Source organism: Myiozetetes cayanensis, unplaced genomic scaffold, assembly GCF_022539395.1.
Source record: "Myiozetetes cayanensis isolate MyiCay16 unplaced genomic scaffold, myiCay2020 scf19, whole genome shotgun sequence".
Lineage (NCBI taxonomy): Eukaryota > Metazoa > Chordata > Aves > Passeriformes > Tyrannidae > Myiozetetes > Myiozetetes cayanensis.
The window spans coordinates 10,523,006-10,544,146 of record NW_026087400.1 but is presented as its reverse complement, the minus strand read 5'-3'; the positions used below and the strand labels follow the sequence as shown (position 1 = coordinate 10,544,146).

The following is a 21,141-nucleotide window of genomic DNA, read 5'->3' as shown; positions in this document are numbered from 1 at the left end:
CATGGGGTGACCTCATGTGCATCTGACTTTCCTTTCCCTTTGGCCTGGCTGCTTGCTGCCTCTTTGCCCCTCCTTGATCATTTCAGTTATCTTAAATCAGGAGCTTCCACAGGAGCATCTCTGTTTCACTACAATATTAATTTACCATGCTGCTTTCCTGAGCTGGCAGAGTAACCTTTAAGTCAACTATCTGAATTACTATAGTAAGAAAATGCAGTTGTGTGTAACTGAATTGCTTCTGAAACTGTTCTACGAAATTTTGCACGAAACTCTCAATTATTGCAGATTAGCCTGAGCATCACTGGTAAAAATACACTGTGGGTGGAAGCTCTGAATTCATTCTTACTTTTTGACTATATGGATATTTTGAAGTATGATGTGAGATGAATGGAGTTAAAAGACTAAATCTGTAGTGGGCAGCTGTCTCTTAGATGTCTCCAGAATTCTTCAGAACTCCAGAGTTCAGAGATCAGAATTTCTGAACTAAAATGCTGGATCCTAAGGAATTGCTTTCTCTGTGATGTTTTATTACTGTACCATGACATATTTAATGAGGTGATGCTACCTGTGGGGAAGTACACACTGATGAAATAGAACAGTCATATTTCAATACTGAAAAAGTAAATCAGTAAATTAAGTAAGATGGGTTAATGACTTACATGTAAATACTGTTTACTGCTTACTGCATCTGATCTTTTAAAAGTATATGCTTATTTGGGTGGGATGATGTTATTAGAGTGAATATGATTTACGTTTTGGATTGTATGAGAATCTAAAATCTCTTTATCCGTAGTTCTTGAGAGAAGTTTGCTATAACCAGTGTGCCCTACCATTTTTAATAAGTGTTTATCACGCTTTCACTCAGTTTTTCCCTCTGAAACAGGTGACCAAGGAAAGTGGTCCTCCCCATATGAAGAGTTTTGTAACCAAGGTGTCAGTCGGAGAATTCATGGGTGAAGGTGAAGGAAAGAGCAAGAAGATCTCAAAGAAAAACGCTGCAATAGCAGTCCTAGAAGAACTGAAAAAATTGCCACCCCTTCCTACGGTTGAGAAAATGAAGCCACGAATCAAAAAGAAAACAAAATCAATAGTGAAGGTAAGAGACAAAAGGCTGGAAATTTGACTGTGCAAATAGTCATCAGCCGAGAGGCTTCTCTGAGTCAATTATAAACTCTCTTGAGCTGCTCAGTCTTTGCCAGCACAAATGAACTGGTACTTTGCTGCTGCTCTAATGGGGTTCTGACACCACTCTCACAGCAGTTATCAGTAAATTCAGGATGAAGGAGAAACCTTATACAGGAATGGCTGGCACATAAAAATCAAGCTCTGACTTTCAAGCCTCAGACTTTACAGCTTCGGGTTTTGCTTGATTTTGCTCGTGCAAATTCTCTGCAAGCCTGCCCCTCCTAATATAGCAGGATTAGAACTTGTAAAGCTATTAGCAGGGGTAGGTTACATGTGGTCAAGTGTGACAGCAGAGCCAAATAAATCGAGTATTTCGCTTTGGCTGTGACAGTATTTCATGAGGCAACTTTTATTTCAGTATTTTTGAATTCTAGAGATGAGTGAATTCAGTGACACACTGCATTTTGTCTATTGAACCAAACATTCACAAATTTTGGCTTATTTCCTAAACATTGTTCTACGTAGCTGCAAACAAGTCCAGAGTATGGTCAAGGAATGAATCCCATTAGCAGACTTGCCCAGATACAGCAGGCCAAGAAGGAGAAGGAGCCTGAGTACATGCTGATCACAGAGCGTGGGCTGCCCCGGCGCAGGGAGTTCGTGATGCAGGTTGGTGTGTTCACTGCACAGATCTGGTGCCTGGCTGGGATCTCTTTGGTTTTTTTCTTATGGTAATCAGGTTGTCATGATGATAGAGAGATTTAATAGGATTACAGCCAGATTTCCATGACATGATTTAACAAAATATCTAATGGGTTACATTCACAGGAGGTAAAGGTTCTCGAAAAGTAATTTGAGTCAGGTTTAAAAAAAAAATTGCATGGGGCACCAGAAGTCTATGTTGTAACTGCCTAATGTTTTAATTATCAGGAATATTAATATTCTGTTAAGAGATCCTGACCAGATAATTTTTTGTAAAATAGGATTTATTCATCTTGTACCCAAGGTGAGATGATGAAATACAATTGTTTTGTGCCTTCTCTTTGGGTATTTTGTGCTTGAAGGCCAATGACATTGATAATAAATGACAACTTGCTTAGAACTATGAGCACTGGAATGATTTTGTGACTCCAGGCCTGCTGGAGACACAGATCACTTATAAGGGAATCCCCTCACTACTGCTTAGGAATTGATTTGGTTTTTCTTCCTCTTCTGCCCAGGTGAAAGTTGGTGTACACACAGCTGAAGGAATGGGCACGAACAAAAAGGTTGCTAAGCGCAATGCAGCTGAGAATATGTTGGAAATTTTAGGTTTTAAAGTCCCTCAACCTCAACCTCCAAAACCAGCATTAAAGACAGAAGAGAAGGTGAGTCTTGAGGAACCATTGGCTTGTTAATGCTGCAGCAAAGGCTGGGCTGATAAGGGGGGGAAATTCGTGCTCTCTGCCCTAGCCAGGAAACAGTTGTGTTGAGGGGACTGTTCTCTAACAAATAGTGTGCTTTGGACACATTAAGTGTTTGGGTTTTCAAGTAACTCACAGTCTGATCAGAAGGCTAAATGAATGCATTTCTGCTTTATGGAATGGCTCAGAACCTGTGATAATTGATGTGTTGGTCTTAGAAACTCGCAGACCTGAAGGGTTTAGGACTCTGGTAGCAATAGTTTTACACAACCTTGTCACCAGTTGCAGTGGAAAGTTTGTTACAGGTCTCTCTGGTGGGTCCCTGGGCAGGAAAGGAGCCTTGTGCTCTGCTGGGGATTCAGCAGATGTTACCAGGGAGCACATCTGGGGTTAGTTTTCTCCTTTTCCTGTATGTGTTCATATGTGTCCAGTGTTCTCTCCTCAGCAGTACCAATAACCAACAGCAGTTTAACTGGCTTTACTCTGGTATCTGGTTCTGAGTAGGTGTGTTTCTGATACCACTTCTCTGGGCTGTAGATAATTTTAGTCCTTCAGTGAATAAGAATTACTGAACTTTTCTCGGTAGTGATGTAATAATTGAGGTTTTTGAATAATAATGTCTTCTGTAAAATTTTGGCTGGTCAGATCACCTGCATCTTAAAAACTTTAAAACTTGGTGGGGGGGGAGTGGTGTGAGTTTTAAAGGGATACTGTTGAGTTTGAGTTCTTTTCCTTTTGTTTTTAAGACCCCAGTGAAGAAACCAGGTGATGGAAGAAAAGTCACCTTCTTTGAGCCAGGCTCTGAAGAGACTCCAGCCAGTGAGTAACCTGGGTGAAAGCAGCACAGTTCTGGTGGGGGCTCAGATCTGTTCCCCATGTCCCCAGCAGTGCCACTGAGCACTCTGGGATGAGCAGGGCAGTGCAGCTGCTGCCTTGCAAACTAAATGGAGCCCTTGGGAAAGTTCTGTTCAAATTCCAGAGAGTTTATTCCTCCCAAGGCCCCTTTTCCTGGGATGAAGATGAGAAAGGGTGTCAGCACTAACTGGAACTGGTTGTCCTAAAGCAGAGGTGGAGAGAGAAGGAATGGCCTTGTCCAGAACCACCTATCTGTGCCTAGTCTCTGATGACAGAGCAGGGGCTGTGCCTGCACTTATTTCAGGCAGTGGATGGTTGTGGGGGTCACACCCAGGTGACAGGCTGGAACTAAAACACCCCAAACCTGGCCACCTGTGTCCAGGCGTTGCTTTCTGGAATGTCAGCTTGTGGCAGGAGTCAGTGTGGAAAGTTTGTCTATCACCACAGGTTTCTGTTCTGGAGAGCATCTTTCAGGTGTTTTATGTGTTTTAAGTATAACTTTGCTGCTAAAATTATAAATAGCTGGGATTGACTTGGACTTCAGTAATATTTTACTGCACCCAGAAGATCTTGAGTAAACTTCCTGACTTCTATTCAGATTTTGCTATCCCTGCTTTCTTCCACCTACACATTTTGGTTTTCATGCTTAGACATGAAACAGCTCAGCCCTGCAGAACTTCATTTATCTGCTCTGCCATAAGTGACTCCCCAGTTTATTTCAGCAGCACTGTCTTCACCTTTCTTGAGCACACCTCTGCAATTTCCCCTCACAGCTCTGTATGAGTTCCCCTTAGAAAGCTGTTCTTATCCCTCTTTAATCTATCTTATGCCATAATGTCAGTAAATTGCTATCAATTGGCTGTGGCTGGATATTTGCTGTAAACAGTCTTGCCTCTTCACACTCCTAATGTTCCATTTTACCTTTCCTCCCTGCTGCTTCTCACAATATGTAGTTTAAACTTTGTGGACTGTCACTCTCTTTACATTAATTAACAGTGGCTCTGGCCATTCTGTAGTTTCATTATTTGCTCCTACAGTTTTAAACGATGAAATAAAAAATTCTGAAAGCAAAAGATTGATCTAGAATGTGGTTGCAGCTGTCTGAGGTGTCTGTGGGCTTGGCTGACCTGGAGAAACTGCTCCTGGAGGTAAAGGGGCTCCTTTGGCAGGAGCAGGCATTGCCCGGAGTCAGTAACTCAGTGACTCTGTCTCAGTGGTGCTGAAGCCTTGATTGGGCTCACCAAGTTTGTTGATAGTTGGAAAGGGATTTGAAACAAATTATTTTTTTCCTCGAGTGGCTCTTGCTGCCTGTGCCGGCAGGAGGGCCCCCAGGCAGCAGCTCTGCAGTGTGCACCTCTCCCCTGGCAGGTAATAAAGAAGATGAGTTTCGGATGCCTTATCTCAGCCATCAGCAGCTTCCTGCTGGCATTCTTCCCATGGTCCCTGAGGTTGCCCAGGCTGTAGGAGCCAACCAAGGACACCACACCAAAGAGTTCAGCCGGGCAGCTCCCAACCCTGCCAAGGCGACGGTGACGGCGATGATCGCCCGGGAGCTGCTCTACGGGGGCACCTCTCCCACTGCCGAGACCATATTGAAGAGCAGCAACTCCTCAGGCCACGTCCCCCACGGACCCCTGACCAGGCCCTCCGAGCAGCTGGACTATCTCTCCAACGTTCAAGGAATCCAGGTAAAGGTTCAGCTTCGTGAGATTCCTGCCAGAGCTATCCAAGCTGGCCCAACCTGTTGTTTGTTCTAAAGCTTTTTAGTTCTGCCGGTGACTGATGTGTTCTGGGGCTGCTTGTTCAGCTGGAATTTGTGTAAAAGTTTTACTTTACCTGTGACATGTACTGAACTTTACAGCTTTTTTAATTTAGTTTTCAAATGTGCATTTCTGGGCCACCCTCAGCCCTGACTCAGTGGTACTCTGAGGTCTTGGAAGAACAAAATCAAAGTGCATTTTCTGAAAATTGTCCCAGTGTAGGAACACAGTGGGGGCTTGAACTTGGCTGATCTGAAAGATCAGCTGTGCATTTTCTTACGTTTGGTGCTTGGTGGATTAAAAAGCATAATAGAGGAATTTGAAATGCAGATAGCAGTATTCAGAATAAAGGTCCCAGCAAAAATCATTATTAAGTAGCCACTTTCATTCAAGAGGTTTGCAGAGCTCCTATGAGTACTTAAAAACATTTTAAGTGGGGTTAAACTTCAATGAGAGTGATTCTGCTGACTGACAGAATGCTGAGGACAAAGGCTTGGCTTCATATATGGGCAAATAATCTGTAGCAGTTGTGATACACTTCCTGTACTTGGTTAACTGAAAAGAATGAAATCCTTCTCTTTTCTTCAGGTTGAATATAAAGACTTTCCAAAAAATAACAAGAACGAGTTTGTATCTCTTATAAACTGTTCCTCTCAGCCACCACTGATCAGCCATGGGATTGGAAAGGATGTGGAGTCTTGCCATGACATGGTATGATGAACACTGCTGAAATGCTGCTCTTGGACCTTCCCTGAGGGAAGACCAAGGTTTATATCACTGCTGGGAGCAAGGAATTGGATGCTGTACAGCTCCCTGGCTAATTCTTGTCTAACATTTCACAGGTTGCTGAAATAATGATTAATAATATCAGAATCTAATCTAAATAATGTTTAATCTGCTCAACATGTGCTCAGAAAGCACATTTGGTTTACAAAAAGCACATTTGCTTCATCTTGATATTATTTGCATGAGCACCTAATGGTAAATGTACAAAAAGGAACTAATAAACCATAAGAGCATCTCCAGCTTATTTTCCTATTATATCAGAATGGGCTGATGTTTCATTGGGAACTGTGATTGTTGGGTTCATGTTCCCAGACTTCCTGCTGGAGTGGAATCCCAAGTGGAAGAAATACAGTTCAGCAGTGGATAGCAGGAGACACTCTAAATCTGTTCGGCTCCTTTTTAAATAAGACCTTTTGTTACCAGTGGCTGCAGTATTTTTTTGTGACAAAATGAGCCTGCCAGACTGAAAGCTGCAGGGGTCTTTGGCTATAAAAGACTTCAGGTGGAGCTGACAGGATGTTCCCAGTCTGCTCTCATTTGCAGGGATTGTTCTTGTTCTTCTGGACTCCAGAGGTGACCCCAGTGCAGCCTGAAGGAATTGTTTCCAAGATGTGAATACACTTAGGAAACCCGAGTTTGCTCATTTTTATACTAAAAACTGTTGCAGTACTTTTCTATTTTATATAATTTGATTTCTTTGATCTTTGTCACTTATATTTTCATACCCATCTCTATGTCCTGCTGTGCAGAGGTCCTGTCAGACCAAGCACAGGGCAGTGGGGGAGAAGAGGAGAGGGCAGCTGCTTTGGAGCTTAAATCATGAGCCCCCTCCTCTGGTCAGGGTTCATCTTCACTGAGGCACCTGCCAGAGTCAGGGACATGCTCAGGAAAACTGCACCTGAAATTGGTCTGAATGAAATTAAAAAAAAAATGTCAGTTCTCGAAGGAGGGGACTGACCTTGGCGAGAGCCATGACACACTGGCCCTATTGAAGAGTCGTATTTGTCCACCTGTGCTGCATTTTTGATTTTTGTGTAACTTGTTTTCTTTTTTGGCAAAGGACTTTTCTGTGTATTTTTCTGTCCTTTGTCTTAAGCTCTGCACAGTTTGAGCAGTTACTAATTTAGTGTCTTTTTTCTTGCTGTTCCTGGTCCTGCTGTGTTAATGTTCCCCCACTGCTGAAACAAGTGCTGTGGGAATCCCCCTGTCACAGCACCATCCCACTGGTTAATGAAGCGAGATGAAATTCTACCCCATTGCATTTTCCACCATAATTATGCATCTTAAAAAATATATTGCCAAAATTAGAACATTTGGTTGGTTGAAGTGAGTGCTTTCACTAAATTACTGAACTGGCCTGAGGCTGAATTGCTGAGTGCTCTCTCCTCTCTTTAGGCTGCACTGAATATTTTAAAGTTGCTGTCTGAGTTGGACCAACAAACCACAGAGATGCCAAGGACAGGAAATGGACCAATGTCTGTGTGAGTGGGACTCATTGACTTCCCTGCTCTGATGCAAGTTAACCCTGTGAGGGTCTGTGGGCAAATAACATGTGAGGGGTTTTCTTGACCAGAAGAGTTAAAATGCTGAGGGCTGTTGGCCCTCCAGCAGGACCAGAGGGGGTTGGATGATCAAGATTGGCATTTTCATGTGTCAGATGCAAAGTGCTGACAGGAGTGAGTGGGTGTGAAGTGTGGTGGCTGTGACCCCAGCAATGGGGGACCCCAGCCCAGGGTGACAGCTCTGACCCCTGGCAGTTCTGGCCTCCTTCTGCTGAGCTGCCCTTTCCCATTTCTCTGTCAGGAGTGTGACTGTGCAGTGGCACTCAGGGTTAGGGGTTTGAGCTGTTCCTCTCTCTCTCCCTCTCTCTCCCACTCTTTTGTGTCACGTGGAAAGGGATGTGCAGGGGTCAGAGCTCGTTTCCAGCAGAAACATGGAGGGGTTGTAAATTAGTCCCTTGAATGGGGTGGGGGGAGAGAAAGTTGAGCCTCTCATTGAGATAATAAGCTCTCAAATTATCAGTGGTGGGATTCCCAAAGTGCCAACTGATTAAAAATGGAGGCAGTTATACGGCAACAGATTGTTATATGCACATCAGATTCTTTGTCTCTGATTTAAAGCGTCTTATTCGTGGAAGCAGTGTTTTGTCTCCTAAGTAACAGGTGTTTTCTCATTTTAGATGTGTGAAACAAGAAATGGAAAGTGACCCTCTCCTCAAACCGGCGAGCGCAAACCCTTTGGGACAAACACTGGACAGCACTGCCTGAAACAGGCTCTTGACTGAACCCAAACCTGAAAGCACCAGAGAAAATCAAATGCTTCCTCTTAATGTAACCTAACTGTTAGAGTGCTACAGTCTCTACGACCTACTGTAGTGTCTAAATCATAACTGTTGCTTTTTCTTCAAACAGTGATACATTTTTTAGTTTCATTATGTTGTTTTGATTGAAATGACACTATAAATTTTTCATTTAAAAGTTTCTTAATTGTATCTAGAACAATAGCACAGTTTAGAAACTTTGTCTTCTGAGACTGACATGTTACCTGTGAACTAACTTGGGAAGATCATATCCATGTATGTGGTTATTTTGGTTTTATTGGAATAGCAGCGTTCCACTGGAAACAGGCTGTGTCCCACCATTTTAAAAAGCCCCATATTTTCGCAAACCAACCTTAATTATCCAATGGTTGATTTAATTAAAACACTTTAGGAATTTTAAACTTGGTTTGATCATTTTTGGTTTAATTTCTAGTTTTCTTGAGTGTGGGGTAGGGGAACTCGAATGCAACGTGACTTTCAGTGATCTCTGAGCTGTGTTTTTAGGGACTGTGTGTTGGTGGCTCACAGCTCCTACAGTACAGGATATGATCTCAATGTAGTGCATATAAAACCGCAGATTGATTTTCCTTGAGTGCTTTATACTGTTTAATTACATCTCCATGTAGGGCTGAAAAAAATTACCTATGTTTATATATAACTGTGTTGCTTTTGATGTTGTGTTCCTTGCGCACGGAGGGTGCGCGATGAGGTTTGCCTTGGTCCAGGTACAGCACGATAGCCGCGCGAGTTCAGTACTGCTTCCGTTCATTGTTTACGCTGGAATTTTTTCTCCCCATGGAATGTAAGTAAAACGTAGTGTTTGTCACAAATAAATGGTAATACTAAATTTTTTTTTTATTTTTTTTTTGGTTAATTTATTCTTGTATGCCACCACAGGGGCTGCTTTTTGATAGATTTGTAATGCTTGTGCTTCTAGTCCAGGCAGTGTGTGAAGCTGTGGAGTAACTTATGGTGGGTCCCGAGTGCATCGAGGTCCCTGCTCGTGCCGTGCGGGGTGTGCAGACCCGGCAGGGAAGGCAATGCGAAGTGACGTGGCTACGGTTTGTTATTTGTGCCCCAGTGTGTTAGTGCAGCTTTGTTAATGGGAGCTTAAACTGGAGTTTTAAAAAGTCAACTTAGACGAGGACCCTGGCACGGCCGGCGGGTGGGACTGCGGAGTTCAAGTCTCTGCTTTGAAGTTTCCTCGTTTGCTGTAACTCCAGTCCCAACCTTGCCTCGTGACTGGGGGGCAGTGCTGCAAACCAGAACTGACACCTCTCCGTGTCTCCTTCGGTGTGTACTCACCTGCGACCTGTAGCTGTCCCTGCCCTGTGCAGCACCTGCAGGGGCTCTGCCACAGAGAGCGGCTCCTGCAGGTGCTGTCTCAGAGCTGCGTGTCTTGGCCGTTGTATTTGCATCACCCAAGGCAATCGGGCCACAGGAACTGCAGACCAGATTGCATTGAATCACACTGGGTTTGATCATGACGAGCAAAAAAAAAAAAAAAAACCCAAACATTGTAAAGGTTTTTTTTTTGTTTTATTTTTTTTTTTACATTTGTAGAACTAAAATGCTGTACATTTAAAAATTAAAAGAAACTTGCTAGGCTGAGGCTTTGTATTGCAAATTCTTCCAACTGAGAAAGTCCTTACCAAACAATTCCCACTGGAAAGGGAGCACGCTGACAGTGGTGGGAATGCTCTCCCCACCTTCACCTGCTGCTGCTGAGGAGTTTTCTCCTTGGATGGGACTAGAGCCTGCTCTCAGGGCTGTTGTGCAGCAGTCACTCGTGGCTGGTGCTGTGTTTGACAGGAACCTGGATTGAGGCACTTTGCCACAGGAACCTTTCAGTGCAGTTAAACACCCCAGTGCCTCCGAGGTGCTGTGTAAGGGAAGCCCTTGCTGCAGTGCCAGCCTCCTGGGGGGACACTCTGCAGCACTGTGTGGATTCTGGGGGCACCAGCATGAGTTCTGGATAAAAATGGGGCTTTTCCAGAGCACCACAGTCCCCTTCTTTCCCTGTTGTCTTCTCTGTGCCTGATGCAGCAAAGGCAAGAGAGACAGCCGAGACAGTGGCCTTGTTTTCCTCAGAACTGACCCCCTTGTCATCCCAGCTTTCTAAACCTTGTGGCTGTTCTGCAGACAGGGCTGCCCAGGGCCACTCTCCCGGGCACAGGAGGGAGGTCTGGGCCTCCTGGGCTCTTGGTTTCAATGCCTGAAGTCCTGACTCCCCAAAGAAGAAACGGGACTTTTTGTGATCCATCATTCTTGGTTTCAGGATGGAGATCCTAAAGAAAAGAATTTGTGCCAAATTTATTTTTGGGAACGTTGACCTCTAAGACAGCTAAAATGTACCTTTAGATCTCCTGAAGGGCTCTGTAGGAGACCTAATGAGAATGAGCAGCAGCCTGGATCCACAGAAACACTTGTTACAGAATATTAAAGTACATTCCTAGAACTTGTTGTTGCTGTTGTTTTGGTTTAGGATATAGACAACTGACCCTTCGTTTGGACAAACTGCACCTGAAAGGGCTCAGTCTGGAGTCAGCAGGGTTGTTATTCTTAATTCTCCAGTCAAAGTTTAGTAACATATGCAACAGAATTAAATGGAGCTGTACTTGGCAGCTATTGTGTTACCTAAGGATCAAACCAAAATTCTGTTTCAACCCACTGATCAAAGTCAGAAATAGTTTTATTTCCCTCCTACTCTATAAAACGGTGGAGGTTCCAAAAGTGCTTAACTGCAGGCAGGGATGGGATGTGTGGATACCACTTCACTAGTCTTTGTGAAGCAACCACAGAGTTGTTTGCTGCTTATAATAATTATATAAGGGTGCATTTTATTCTTTGATGAAACAAATTATTTTGTATAGCACTAGCAGGATCCCAAGGAAACAAAATTGTCTTTGATTAATGACACATTATAGTGCTTTTAAATTTTACTCATTCTCCCACTTTCACAGTACTTTTAGCAGCCTGCTAACAGAAGATAGTTTAGATTTTAAAAGTCCTATGTTCATGATGTAGGAACTTCTCCACAGAACTTTCAATGCTTTCACCCTCTTCTTCCATTTGTGTTTATTATTTCCAACCAAAAGACAATCTCTTATGTTTAAATGCCTTTTTCAGTCCAGAAGAGGAATCTGAGCTCCCAAAGCAATCTTGGTGGTCCCTGTCACCCCCCTGTTTGTCTGGCCCGTGTGCTCACACTCTTGATGGGGTTCAGGAGATGCTGCCACAGCCGCTGTGAGGGCTGGCAGGGAATACAGACACGTTCTTCCCAAGCTGTGGTACTTTCAAAAACACCCATGGGACTTTTAGCCTTCTACCCTCCCCTGGGCATGCCCATGAGGCTGGGCAGGGGCTCTGCTGCTGGACTCGCACAGAGCAGGCAGAGGGGGCAGGAGGTGCCAGGAGTGCCCACCTTGTGCCCAGCCCGGGCCGATGCCCCAGGGAGGGGCTGCAGGGCACAGGCTCTGCCCCGAGGTGCCCACACCAGAGCTCCCACTGCAAGGAAACAACTGGGACTGGAGAGACTTTTGCTGCCTCTTGAGGAACTTCCCGAGTTCAATGAGCCCTGACTGAGCTGAAGAACTCATCTTGCTAAAGACATTTTCCACTTGGTTTTGCCATGGAGAACAAAACCCAATGAAATCAAATAAATTCAATACTAAGCTCTGCTGCAGCTCTTGAGTACCCCAGACCTTCTCACTTTCCCTTCCTTGCCAAGATAGGCAACACAAATCATGTTTACAGTTCCTTTTTGCACTGTGCATGTGACATGGGTTTGCAGTGTAACAAGATTAGTTTTCCCTGTAATCCTCTGATTGTCTTTTCATTTTTTGGTGTTCTGGAACTTGGATTACTGGCACTGAGATTTATTCCACAAGTCCTGTTTGATAGGCTGCTTTCAAGAATTGGTTGCCTACAAACACACTTAATCTGGAAAAAGCATTTTAACGGTACCTGAATTAAGGAGTTTCTGCCAAACATCCTGTAAGGCCCATTTATGTCCCTGCAGGATGTGCCTGTAGATACTACTGGACAAATAAAACAAACCAGGCTTATCTTTCAGAGCATCTAAAACACCTCCCGTGGCTGCCCCAGGCAGATTTGCAGAGCCTTGGCTGTATTCATCATATTTCAAGCACCATCCTTGACCTGCCCCTTCCACAGATCCCACAGGATGCTTTCACCTCCCAACCAGCTCAGTCAGGTCACAGAATCCTTGACGAGGGGGTAGGACCTGGTACCAAACTGCTGGTTTGTGAAGCACCACAGGACAAGTCACCCTTCTCACACCTCGAGCATTGGCAGAATGGCGTGTGTTTTACAAACAGAAAAACCCAAAGCAGGGAGCAATGCCATGATTCTGAGCTAATCTGGACCAGACCAGCTTCCTGCAGCACTCAGAGCTGTTCAGCTCCTGTGTTTATCCCCCAGAAACTCCCCTGCTGCTGATGGAAACTGGCTCCGTGCCTCTCCCTGCCTGCGCCCCTGCGTGATTCCATTTCAACCCCCATCTTTTAGGGGGTGTTACTCCAGGGACAGAGGTTCCCGCCTTCCCCGGGAGGGAGGGCCATGGCTGCAGAACACGCCGATCGTAGGGTGGCAGCGTCCTGCGATGGAGAGGGCGGGCCGTGCTGGGCTGGCCCTGCAGAACACGGAGAGGAGCGCAGGACCCTGGGAATGCCTTCCACGTGTGTTCGAGGGTGTCATGTGGCACGTCTCCTCTAGAGTTGGATGACTGGATTCACAGCCCGTTCCCAAGGTGCATTTATAACTGTAAAATCATCACTCGCGGCGGCGCTTGGGTCACACGCTGGGCTGTTTTCATTCAAGGCATCCTTTGTTCTCTATTCCATTCCTGACGTTAATGGGTGGCAAACTAATGCAACGTGATTTGCCAGTCTCTAGCAGCTAAAAGCAAAGTACCCGACTGTGACATGTACCCCAGACAGGGGCACAAACCCGCGCCGAGCCCCGTCTGGGGGTAAAACACGGGGTCAGAGGCGGCCCCGAACCGACTGCGGGGCTCCTGGTCCGGGCTGGGGGTGGATCAGAGGCGTGAGGGATGTTAGCGCCGCACCCGCACGTGCCTTTGGGTAAGTGACTGAACACTTCTGAACCGTGTTTTTGTTTGTTTGTTTCCCATTAAGAAGGGAAAATTCAGTGCCCATCCCGGCAAAGCACACCAGAAGCACCGGGTCCCGCCCCTCGGCCCCGGCCGCGCTCCCCCGCCATGAGGCGCCGCGCCCGCCCTGCCCGGCACCGCGAAATGGCGGCCCCGCCAGCCGCGCCTCTCGCCCCCTGCACCAGCTCAGGGAGCGCGGCAGCCACAGCACAGCCACAGACTGCCCGGCCCCGAGCGCGGCCCCTCGGCAGGAAGCAGAGCGGGGCGGGCGGGGATCGGGGATGAGGCGGGAGCGGCCCCGCGGCCCCCCCGGCACCGCCCGACATGGCGCCAGCACCGCCCCCGCAGCGCGGGCGGGGCCTGCGCAGCCCATAAAGCGCCTCGCGCAGAGCCTGCCGGCCTCTTTCTCCGGGGCGGCCGAGGTGGGTGAGGGGTGCATGAGGCTGTGGGGTGGATGCGGATCTCCACGGGGGCGGGTGGGCCCTGGATCCCCATGTGCCCGTTCCCGGCTGTCGGCCGTGCCGGTGCGGGTGTCTGCCGGCAGCACCTCGGTGCCCGCCCGCTGAGGGATCCGCTGAGGCCTCTGCTCGGCTTCTGGCCCGGCCCAAAGGCTCCTTGCGGGGTTTGGCCCGCGTTCCCGGTGAGCGGTCGCCTCTCCCGGGCGGGTCACACCGAGCTCCCACACCGGCCCGGGCGCTCGCTGGTGGAGTGATGACTCTTTCCCCGTCAGAGCGACAGTGTTGACCATTGCTGTCCAAGCCAGGTCGTGTCTGATGCACCAGCGGAGCTGCCGCCGGGCCCGGGGGCGGTCGAGGGCTGGTGCTGACTGTTCTCGGTGCTGACTGTTCTTTTGTTTCCCTGCAGGGCGAGCCGGAGCCCGGGATGCCGCATGACCGGGGCCAGGCCGGCGATGGGGGCTCCTGCCCGGGGGGCGCCGCAGGGACTGAGGCCCTGCCGGGACTGAGGCCCTGCCGGTGGGGAGCGGTGAGTGCGTCAAAGTGACTGTGCATTACTGGTTTAAATATCCACGTTTAAATATATGATGTTTTAATATATTCAAGATATATTTTTTAATATATGTATATATAAATAAATTGGTCCTGCAGCGCGTTGGTGTACCTAGGGAGCTGTCACGTGTGGGTACGGCCGCTGGCCCGGCAGGTCCCTCTGGCGGGGCAGGGGCTGCAGCCCGGGCAGGGTGGTGGGAGGTGGCCCTGGTGTGGTCCGGGGGTCCTGCCCTGCCCTAGACAGCGCTGGGCACTGCGGGTCCCAGTCCTCATGGCCGAGCTGTGCCTCCCTGCGGCCTGCACGGCTCCTGCATGGGCAGCACGGGGCGGGGGAGCCTCGCACGGACAAAGCCTAGGCCTGCAGAAGGCAGGCTGTTAATCTCTGCCTGTTGGCTTTGTTATTTGCCTTGACTGTCTCGTGCTCTGCTCTGGAACCCCCCATACATTGGTGTTTGTTCTTACTCTTTTGGGGGAATATTTCCCTGTCCCGTGTGCCTGTTGAGCATGCTGACCAGCCAGCTGTTTTTGGGGAAAGATTAGCATGAATTCTATCGTTGTCCGTGGATCTGTTGGGGAAGGTGGGAGTGTGGCAGGGCTGCAGTGGGTGAGCAGCCATAGCTCCTGGGGACTCGCTGGTGTAAGTGATGACTAAATTTTTTCCCCATCAGAGCGACAGTGTTGATTTCTTGCTTTTCAAGCCAGATCATGTCTGATGCACCAGCAGGGAAGTGCTGCTGTGTCCTATGCCCTGGCAGGGCCTGGTGCTGACTGTTTCTTTGACTTTACCCCCAGGACACTGTGAAGGCAGAGACAGGAGGTTGAGCCTGAAGTGAAGGCTGCAGCTGGCAGTGATGGTGTGGTGAGGGCAGTTGTCTGTTTTGCTCCACTATGCTTGCACTCTAGCAAATAATGGTAAGTCCTGGAAGTAATTGTAAAACACATGTTAAAATTAAATTGAAATTAAAAAAGGAGTGGGGAGGAAATACCTATTTCTTCAAGGGAGTTACTTCCACTTTGTCCCTGGAGACTAGACAGATGTGGGTACTGAAGACATGAAAGTGGAGGGATTTCCTTATGTGTGGCCATTGCAATGAGGTCCTTTGGGCCTCCTATTCCAGCATGTCCAGAGTGGCAGATGTGGTTTGTGTAGAAACCAGCATGGCAGGGAGTCTGCAAACTGGTCTGGTGTGTGTTGAGCTGGAGAAGGACGGGGGCTCTCAGCTCTGTCCTGTTTGTTTCCCTCCTGCACTGTGTTCACAGGCTCACTTAACACCCTGCATAGACAGGTGGTTGATGGGCTGCTCAGAGCAGCCATCCCAGTAAGGGACAGGAACTGTTCTGGCTGAAGTGTGTCCCTTTAAGAGGTGCTGCTGGCTGAGTCTTGTCTGCCCTGCCCCTTGCTGGCCTGGGTGTGAGGGAGTGGGAAGGGATTGCAGATGTGGGCGTGGCTTTGCCTTTTCCTCTGCCATTAGCTGTGTCCCAGTGGATCTGTTGGGGAAGGTGGGAGTGTGGAAGGGATGCAGTGGGTGAGCAGCCACAGCTCCTGGGGACTCGCTGGTGTAAGTGATGACTAAATTTTTTCCCCATCAGAGCGACAGTGTTGATTTCTTGCTTTTCAAGCCAGATCGTGTCTGATACACCAGCAGGGAATTGCTGCTGTGTCCCACACCCTGGCAGGGCCTGGTGCTGAGTGTTCCCTTTGGCTTTACCCACAGGACACTGTGAAGGCAGAGACAGGGCTGAGCCTCTGGGAGACCTGAAGTGAAGGCTGGCAGTGATGGTGTGGTGAGGGCAGTTGTCTGTTTTGTTCCACTATGCTTGCCCTCTGACAGGGGAGAATGGTAAGTATTGGATCCACTTATGTTCACTGGCTTAAAAAGAAGGAAAAACACCTTTCTGCAAGGGTTGCTTCTGCAGTGCTTTGACAGCTTGATGTGTGTGAAGATTGGGCAGAGTGGAGATTTGAGTGTTGCAGAAAGGGCCTTAAGTTTTAGACCACAGTATTAATCCCTCTTAATGCCTTGTCAGTTGTTCTGGACATGAAGGTTTTTCACAAGATTGTTTTAATGTTCAGCTGAAGAGCATCTGTCTCAGTGACTTCAGCCTTGTTTTCCCCTACCAGATGGGCAATGCTGATGCAAACTTTTTTAGTCACACGGGTTCCAGAGGGGATGATGCTTTCATGGCATATAAGGAGGCTCCTCTGCAGGGTGTGCTGCACACTCCAAGGCAACACCAGAGGCTGCTCCTACCATAGTAACACTGACACGTAGTACTGTTATGCATGAACAACTTTAGGATCAAAAGTGAAAGAATTCTTGCTTTCTAAAGCTCCCAGGTAAATTGCAGAGAGCTCTGGTAGGTTTCAGTTTAAGGGAATAAATGTATTATTCTTGCCACATTTAAGCAGTGTTAAAATGAGGGCCTTCTTGAAGAGTCAGGGAGCTTTTGTTCTTGATACTTTGAGGTTTTTTGCCCCTCCAAATGGGAGGTTTTCAATGCCCTAAGAATGGGGGGGAAAGTCAGCTTCCAGAAGTGTGTCTATTTGCAAGAGAGGGATTGCTTTGGTGTCCTTTTTCTTCAGGATCAGCTATGGGACATCTAAAAATCTGTTTGGTTGGGATTTCAGTAATCCTTTAGAAAATGTGCTTAACAGAACTTCATTGGATAAAGCAGCTGTTAGCAATGGCTCACTCAGGTCCTGCCCCATGCTGAGGTGCCTGTTGTGCACCTGCTCTGTCCCCAGGGAGCCTGGAGTGTCTTAAGGGCAGCACTGTGTCCTCTCTGTCTGCACCCCTGGATGCAAAAGGAAACAAGTGCTCTGTGTCAGACAGTGGAGCTGGTTGAGCTGACTGAATGTGTTTCTCTGGCACTCTCTGCTCTGTCAGCTCCACCAGGCTGTTGGCAAGTCCTGCTCTAGAAGCTCCCATAGTGCAGTTTGAGTCCATCTTGGGAGCAAGGTTCTGCTTTTTGTAGAGCAACCCTTGCCTTATAGGGGATTTTGAGGGTGCTGGGGGTGAACTTGGAAGCTGTATATTTGCTGTTTGTGGCAGAGTGTTCAGACAAAATAAAATGTTGGCTGTTTCCTTGACAGGTTGAGATTTGTCAGAAGTTGTCCTGGGCCCTGCTGGGGTTTCGGTGTTCTGCTAATGAAGACGGATGCTTCTGCTCCTGTGCTGCTGCCTCGGATCCTCGTCCAAGCCACAGTATTCACATCACCCTGTGACAGCTCTGGCCTTTCCTCAGAGCTGGCGGGAGTGATGAATTGGTGTCCTGCCAGCTTAGATGGAGGGTGTTACATTTTTTGTCCCCTGGGTACAAGGCATGTAACTGGAATGGATTCTGGAACTTGCTGCATGTTTAATGCAGTTGGATGCTTTGTCTGCAGGGGCTGCATTCCCTGCCTGACAGCTCCTGTTATCCTGGCCCCGCCATTACAAGCAAGGAAGGCTCTCTCTGGAGCAGTGACAAGTACGGGAGGAGGGCCTTGGGTGTCAGGAGAGGAGTCAGGGCTTGGCTTTCCCCTGCCATCCAGAAAGCTTTAGTGGTTCATCTCTGGCAGCCTGTGAACTGAGGAGGGGGTGTCTGGGATGCTGCAGCACAGTGTGGTTTTGTACTGTATAGAGCCTGCTTAATAAAATCTGAATACTGGGTGAACTTAGCTGGTGACTGAAATTCTCTTAACTGTTCATATATAGATATATATATAACTTAACTGAAATTCTCTTTAACTCACACAGTTAACAGCTCATACCTGGATCTCCCTTGTTAGGGGAGTTGGGAGAGCAACAGTGATGCTGTGTAGGGCTGATGAAGCTGCCTCAAACCAAGAGAGGTGTGATCTCATGGCAGTAGAGCGTGGCTGGGGCTGTGACTGCTGCTGTGCTGCAGGAGGCTTCACCAGTGTCCGTACAGACCCGGGAGTGCTGCAGGTCCCTGGTCTGTGCTGAGGGGAGAGGTGCACTCTGCGCATGGCTTCTGGCCAAGGCTCTGCCTCAGCTGCTCCTGGAGCTCCCCTGGAGGAGCAGCTGGTGTTGCACACTGGTCTCTGGGTTTTGGCCGACCTGGTTAAAGATGTAGATGAGCATGTTCTCAGGTAAGTCACTGGTCTCCCATACACGAGTCTTACAGAGAAGTGACACAGTCTGGGAAGGAAGGCAAGCTGCTGTAAGGCCTATGAGGATTTGGACATCTGCCTCTGGTGTGTCAGGAACACCTGCTTTGGTTTAGACCTGGTGAGGGATCCTGTACCTTCCCTGTGTGCTGCTGGGGAAACTGCCAGGTTTGCAGAGCAGGAAATGAAACATGGATTGGACGTGGTGTTTCCAACACCAAGTTTCTCAGTCCTGAGAGGTAGCCAAGAGCACCAGGGTGCCTTGCTCGCTGTGTCAGCCGTACCCGCATCGGCTGGTGTGTCGGGCCCTGCCGGGGAGTGGGGCTGGGCCCGGCCCGGCCGGCAGGGGGCGCTGTGCGGCCGCTCCAGCCCCTCAGAGCGCGGGGGGCCGGGCGGGGCCAGAACGGGCCGTGCCGGGAGCGCCTCGTTCTGTGTGACCAGAGACCCCCCAAACCCGCCACAACTGACCCCACAACGGGCCGTGCCGGGAGCGCCTCGTGCTGTGTGACCAGAGACCCCCCAAACCCGCCACAACTGACCCCACAACGGGCCGTGCCAGGAACACCTCGTGCTGTGTGACCAGAGACCCCCCAAACCCGCCACAACTGACCCCACAACGGGCCGTGCTGGGCATGCCTCGTTCTGTGTGACCAGAGACCCCCCAAACCCGCCACAGCTGACCCCACAACGGGCCATGCCAGGAACACCTTGTTCTGTGTGACCAGAGACCCCCCAAACCCGCCACAACTGACCCCACAATGGCTGTGTTGGAGCCTCCAAGTTAATGGAGAAACCAGCACAGACTTCTGGGTCTGTAGCAAGTGTGGAGCTTAGACAGGCCCATTTGAAAAATTTCTTACTATGGTGCTTTGATAAGAGATGGGCCATGGGTAGGTTTAACACTGATTTTAAAGCAATCTCTCCTCAGAGCTGTCCCTAACCTGACCCCTGCCAGCCCTGGTCAGCTCCTGTGTCCGCTGGGTGGATTGAATGAGGAGATGGAGGCCAGGAGGAATGTTCTGCACAAAGGTTGCCTTGCAGCTCTTTCTCTGCCCACAGAGCTCCCAGCCAGCTCTGGAGGCCTGCAAAGCACAGTGACAGCATAGGAGTGGCTGAGCAGGGCAGTGGGGACAGGCAGAAGGGCCAGTTCAGCTGTAACAGGAACAGACCTTGCTGTAGGTACTTGTGTAACTTTCTAAAGTGAAACCTGGAGTCGCTCACGGGGCTGGTATGTTTAACCAGATGTTTACTTTTCTCAAACAGATCTGTCTCTTGGTGCCATGAGCATCTGAGAGGAAAATACAACAGATTATTTCTCTGTCTGATGTTGCTTTTAATAGATTTTCATACACAGGGAAAGGTTTAACATTTGTATTCCCAAAGACCCAGGCATCTCTTGACTGCACGGTGATGATTATATTCTTTTTAGACTCATCTGTTAGCAGCTGCATTAGCTTATAGCAAAGCACAGTCCAGTTACTCATTGCTGCTTCTACTTTTTGTGTTACTTTCTCTTCCATCTCTGCTCAGTGATAGACTGTCAGACACATCAGCTGTGCTGACAGGCTGGACGTTACCGTGGACAGTCAGTGAAGCACAACTCAGGTTTGTAACTGCCCTAGGAAGATCCAGATTTCAGGACCCTCAAACTGCCTCACAGGCAGTAAGAGGGAGACTGTCTTGAAGCAGAGTGTGTCTCTGTCTCCTGCAGCATCCTGTGTTTTAAACAGATGTTCTGCAGCTGTAGCCTCTTCGTCTTCCACCCTTTTGGGCAGATACCTTCCGATGGTGGGGTGTCTTGGAAATGCAAACAGGTTCAGGATCCTTTCTGTCTGTGTTACCTGAGAATCCGCCTGATTTCTTTAGTGTTATATTTGGAAAAATGTCCACTGGATACTCTGTACTTGTCTGTGCCTGTCACCTTCTCTGCTCAGTTTTGAATGCTGGGGATGGGTCACCTTGAAGTCTTCCCTCTAGTGCTCAGAATAAGCTTGACTGCCTGAGTCTTTTCTCAAAGCAAATACCAAATCCAGGGGCTGCCCTCATTTCTCTGCTTTGCAGACTCCCTCGGGTTCACACACCGTTCCAGGGCCAGCAGGACCTTTGGGGGTGCAGTCTCAGCAGGGACAGCAGGATGGGAGGTGTCCTTCCCACGGGCTGGGGAGGCTCAGCTGCTGCTCAGGGCTGGTCAGTTAGCACATGCAGCCCCACAAGGAGCTGCTTGCCCAGGTGAGTTCCATGCAGCCCGTTACCAAGAGCCCCTCCCTGGAGGTGGGCAGTGTGTCCACACCCAGGCCTGCTCTGGAAGACACTGCTCAGGCTTTTCTGCTCCACAGCTGCCCACTCTTCCTGCTGTGGCTGCAGTCAACAGCATCCTGGGTCAGGGCTGCTCCTTAACTGACACGTGAGGCTTGTGCTTTTGATCATCCCACACACAATGGGGTGCTTGGATTTTGGCCCTGGACAGAGCCGGGTCAGTTCTGGGTACTGTTTCACAGTGAGAAGAAATACTGAGCTCAACCCCTGCCCTTGTTTAGCAGCCTGGAGTACTTACACTTGCTCTCTGCTGCTCAGTTGCAGCAGTGATGGACACTGCCTAACCCCCACCAATATTCCCAAATCCAGGCTGTTGATGAA

At 48.6% G+C, this 21,141-nt stretch overlaps 1 protein-coding gene, 1 long non-coding RNA gene and 3 other non-coding genes across 9 annotated transcripts in view; all 5 read left to right on the top strand.

Moving 5' to 3' along the window:
• The window catches only part of STAU1 (staufen double-stranded RNA binding protein 1), a 29,729-nt gene extending 19,869 nt beyond the window's left edge, over nt 1-9,860 (top strand). For 2 of the 5 annotated variants that reach the window (XM_050314100.1, XM_050314097.1), the window contains 8 exons: nt 884-1,096; nt 1,651-1,794; nt 2,346-2,492; nt 3,275-3,347; nt 4,752-5,071; nt 5,732-5,854; nt 7,325-7,410; nt 8,109-9,860. In XM_050314100.1, coding sequence (XP_050170057.1) covers nt 884-1,096; nt 1,651-1,794; nt 2,346-2,492; nt 3,275-3,347; nt 4,752-5,071; nt 5,732-5,854; nt 7,325-7,410; nt 8,109-8,196 — 1,194 coding nt within the window. In that variant the 3' untranslated portion in view covers nt 8,197-9,860. Of the gene's footprint in view, nt 1-865; nt 1,097-1,650; nt 1,795-2,345; nt 2,493-3,274; nt 3,348-4,751; nt 5,072-5,731; nt 5,855-7,324; nt 7,411-8,108 lie in introns of all 5 variants that reach the window. The other 3 variants (XM_050314095.1, XM_050314096.1, XM_050314099.1) reach the window with 2 other exon arrangements.
• Nucleotides 9,861-14,082: 4,222 nt separating this feature from the next.
• Nucleotides 14,083-14,166, top strand: LOC126639412 (small nucleolar SNORD12/SNORD106). The gene has a single exon (XR_007628781.1). It is a non-coding gene; the product is annotated as a small nucleolar SNORD12/SNORD106 (small nucleolar RNA).
• A 63-nt stretch (nt 14,167-14,229) lies between these two features.
• LOC126639376 (uncharacterized) lies at nt 14,230-18,051 on the top strand. The gene is made up of 4 exons (XR_007628775.1): nt 14,230-14,367; nt 15,183-15,302; nt 16,106-16,231; nt 17,485-18,051. It is a non-coding gene; the product is annotated as an uncharacterized LOC126639376 (long non-coding RNA).
• Nucleotides 15,022-15,112, top strand: LOC126639411 (small nucleolar SNORD12/SNORD106). Its single transcript, XR_007628780.1, has one exon. It is a non-coding gene; the product is annotated as a small nucleolar SNORD12/SNORD106 (small nucleolar RNA).
• LOC126639410 (small nucleolar SNORD12/SNORD106) lies at nt 15,944-16,034 on the top strand. Its single transcript, XR_007628779.1, has one exon. It is a non-coding gene; the product is annotated as a small nucleolar SNORD12/SNORD106 (small nucleolar RNA).
• Nucleotides 18,052-21,141: the final 3,090 nt, after the last annotated feature.